Consider the following 2,867-nt stretch of genomic DNA (forward strand, 5'->3'; position numbering starts at 1 on the left):
AGAGAGAGAGAGATTCACTGTTTTTTTTTTTTGTTTTGTTTTTTGTTTTCTTCCTGAATGGCAAAAGGACCTTTTGATCCTGCTGTATATAGACCTGTGCATGGTGTGTGCTGCAGAAGCCAGTAACAACCCCATAACTGGTGTATCAAAGCCTGGAAACATTTTGTGCATCTTGTCCTTCTCAGGCTTTGGTCAGCTGTTTGGAGCTGCTGGAAGATGAGAATGTGGACAATCGAGTGTGTGGATGCAAAGCTTTAGCTTGTCTCAAGGTACAAAAAAGCACAGAATTTATGCTATTATCCAAAGCTGCTGTTCTGATTTGATAAAGGTGACATTTAAACACCTGTCTGTATGCACTCTGTTTGGAGTGTATTATACAAAATGCATTTGTCACTGTATTCATTCTGCTATTATTCCAGGCCAAAGAAAGCATTGATCAGTTGGTGTATCTCTGCCGGGCAGACAAGGAAGAAGTACGAGATGCTGCCAAACAAACACTGCTAGTGCTTGGTAATAATAACCTTCATATTATTTACAATAGAACAGCAAGACTAACTCTTTTCAGACTGTAGTTTGGATTTTATGGTTGGTTATACTCAATTTCTATTATGTTCATTTTACTCTGACATATTCTAAAATGTAATGATGCACTTCTGTGCAGACTGTCGAGGTTTGGGAATTGCTAATTGGATCCCAACTTATCTGTCTCAGTATTAATAGTATTTGACATAATGGTCACTTAACTGGGAGTAATATTGACCTGGACTATAAAATGAGAACCTTTTTTAATATGCCTTGATGTAAATGTTGAGAATAATGCACAAGCAACAGTAACGTGACTGTAAGAGTTCTGATCCATTTGTTTTAATCTGTTCATTCATCTATTTGTGGCATTCATCTACAAGTTGATAATTAAGGCAGACATAATGAAATCTATATTTTATTTTCTTCCATTTGTCTTTGACCGGTACAGATGTCTTTGGAGAAAATGAACATATCCATCCAGTCTTTTCCTCCTTTAATTTATTTCTTACATTTTCTTTGCTCTTCCATTCATGTTGTGGAGCAGGTGAGGAAGGGAAGATGGCCCATAGACACGTGGAGACATCTCAGGACAGCATCTCAAGACTTTTTGCACCAGGAAGCATGGCCAGCACAGCTTTTTAACACAACACGCACACAGGCGGTTACAGCTGCTGAAAACAAAAATTCAGTGACAACACTGGAGAGTATAATGTCATTTTTGCAATGCTTTGACATGACATGGTGTCACAGGAATATAGGGTATACTGTCCTCTTCAGCTACGACTGTAGCTAAAAACATAAAGAAAAATGTGTTAAATGCAGTATATATCCTGTCAGAACAAAACTCAAAGGGACAAACTCCAACACTGGCTGCAAACAAGAAATGCATCAGACGTCTTAATAATGTAAAATATTCATCTACATCATAAGGCAAAAGCTTTTCAGAGTCACCTTGTTTATAATTATTTTCCTGGGTCCACAAATGCGCAAAATGTTAAATCTTTATACTGTTTACTTACTGCTACTACTATTTCTTTGGATGCTCTAGAAAGCTGTGGGTTTTTACCAATGATATTACAGTCACTACACTAAGAGTCATATACCAGTGGGAGTTAGACTTCTGCTATTACATGAAAATGTGTTTTCTTAACGGGTGCTGCTGTCTCTAGCCTAGCTTAAAGGCTGCTTGGACGATCTCCCCACATGTCACTGTCAAAGTAACTATTTACTGTACTTCTACTTGCTTGCTACTGAATAGATCTGAAGCCAAGTCCAAATGATTTTTTTTTTTTTTTTAAATAGGACCACATTATAGACTGCATATGGACATGGTGATGTCAGACGCCACATTATGAAGTGTAAACTTTGGCATTCTTGCCACTGCCATGTTAGCTTTTTGGAGCAGGAAATTGCTAACTTTATACTACTAAACTCTAAGCTAACAACTAAGCTTGTTTAGCTAGCTGGATTTCTAAACTGCAATGCACAGACAAGTCTGGTAAGTAGTGATAAGTAACAGAATAAGAACATACTAAAATTACATTTACCAACACTGCCACATAGATTTCTCAGGTGGTCTGTAGCACATACTTTATTAGCTCAAATATGGCAGGTCCAGTTTAGTAACTCTACGTGGTGGACGTGGAACTTAAGCAGACATCTATTAGGTATAACTCCCTGTGCCAAGACAAAGTGTCAAAGTGTAATGAACATGTCATGGAGGATGACTGACAACCAGCCCCTCACCCACTTATAGTTATTGCAAACCTGTTTATTTCTGCTCTGAACTGGGACATTTTAACAGGGGAATCTATGGGTGGCCTCGCCTTTAGAGCAAGCATCAAGTGAAGATTAGACAAACTACAGCTTGTGGAACGTCTGCAGTGATGGTTACCATTTAGCCTACGTTCTTTAAAAGAAAAAAACTACATGCACAGTGCCCATCAGACACTTTATTATGGTATTGCTTGTAAATCTGCCTTAATGTTGCATTATTTGCTTACCAGAATTTGACATTTTTACAGATGAAATGCTGTAAGAAGCATTTTTTTTTTTTTTTTTTTGCAAAGTGTTCTTAGCTAACTGTGAAGCTATTAAAGTATATTTACACGTAAAAGCATGAATTAACATGTCTAAAATGAAGATACTGCTTTTTATGACACAATATTGAAACTGAACTCTGTCAGTGTCGACGAAGTAAACACAAGCAACACAGACTGACTGAAGAGGTGCAGGATGACTTTACACCTGAACTTTTTACATGGTGTATTCTACATGGCAACACATTCTAATCAAATCTCACCAAAGACAAAGACCAAAGAATGTAACGCATGAAAAGTTAA

The 2,867-nt window shown here is 37.4% G+C and overlaps 1 protein-coding gene across 3 annotated transcripts in view; it reads left to right on the top strand.

The window, feature by feature from the left end:
* Positions 1 to 2,867, top strand: part of ripor1 (RHO family interacting cell polarization regulator 1) — a 61,611-nt gene extending 58,744 nt beyond the window's left edge. For all 3 annotated transcript variants that reach the window (XM_042225354.1, XM_042225353.1, XM_042225352.1), the window contains exons 23-25: positions 186 to 269; positions 420 to 510; positions 1,070 to 2,867. In XM_042225354.1, coding sequence (XP_042081288.1) covers positions 186 to 269; positions 420 to 510; positions 1,070 to 1,167 — 273 coding nt within the window. In that variant the 3' untranslated portion in view covers positions 1,168 to 2,867. The remainder of the gene's footprint in view (positions 1 to 185; positions 270 to 419; positions 511 to 1,069) is intronic.

Source organism: Haplochromis burtoni, unplaced genomic scaffold, assembly GCF_018398535.1.
Source record: "Haplochromis burtoni strain Fernald_Lab_line unplaced genomic scaffold, NCSU_Asbu1 Contig_169, whole genome shotgun sequence".
NCBI lineage: Eukaryota > Metazoa > Chordata > Actinopteri > Cichliformes > Cichlidae > Haplochromis > Haplochromis burtoni.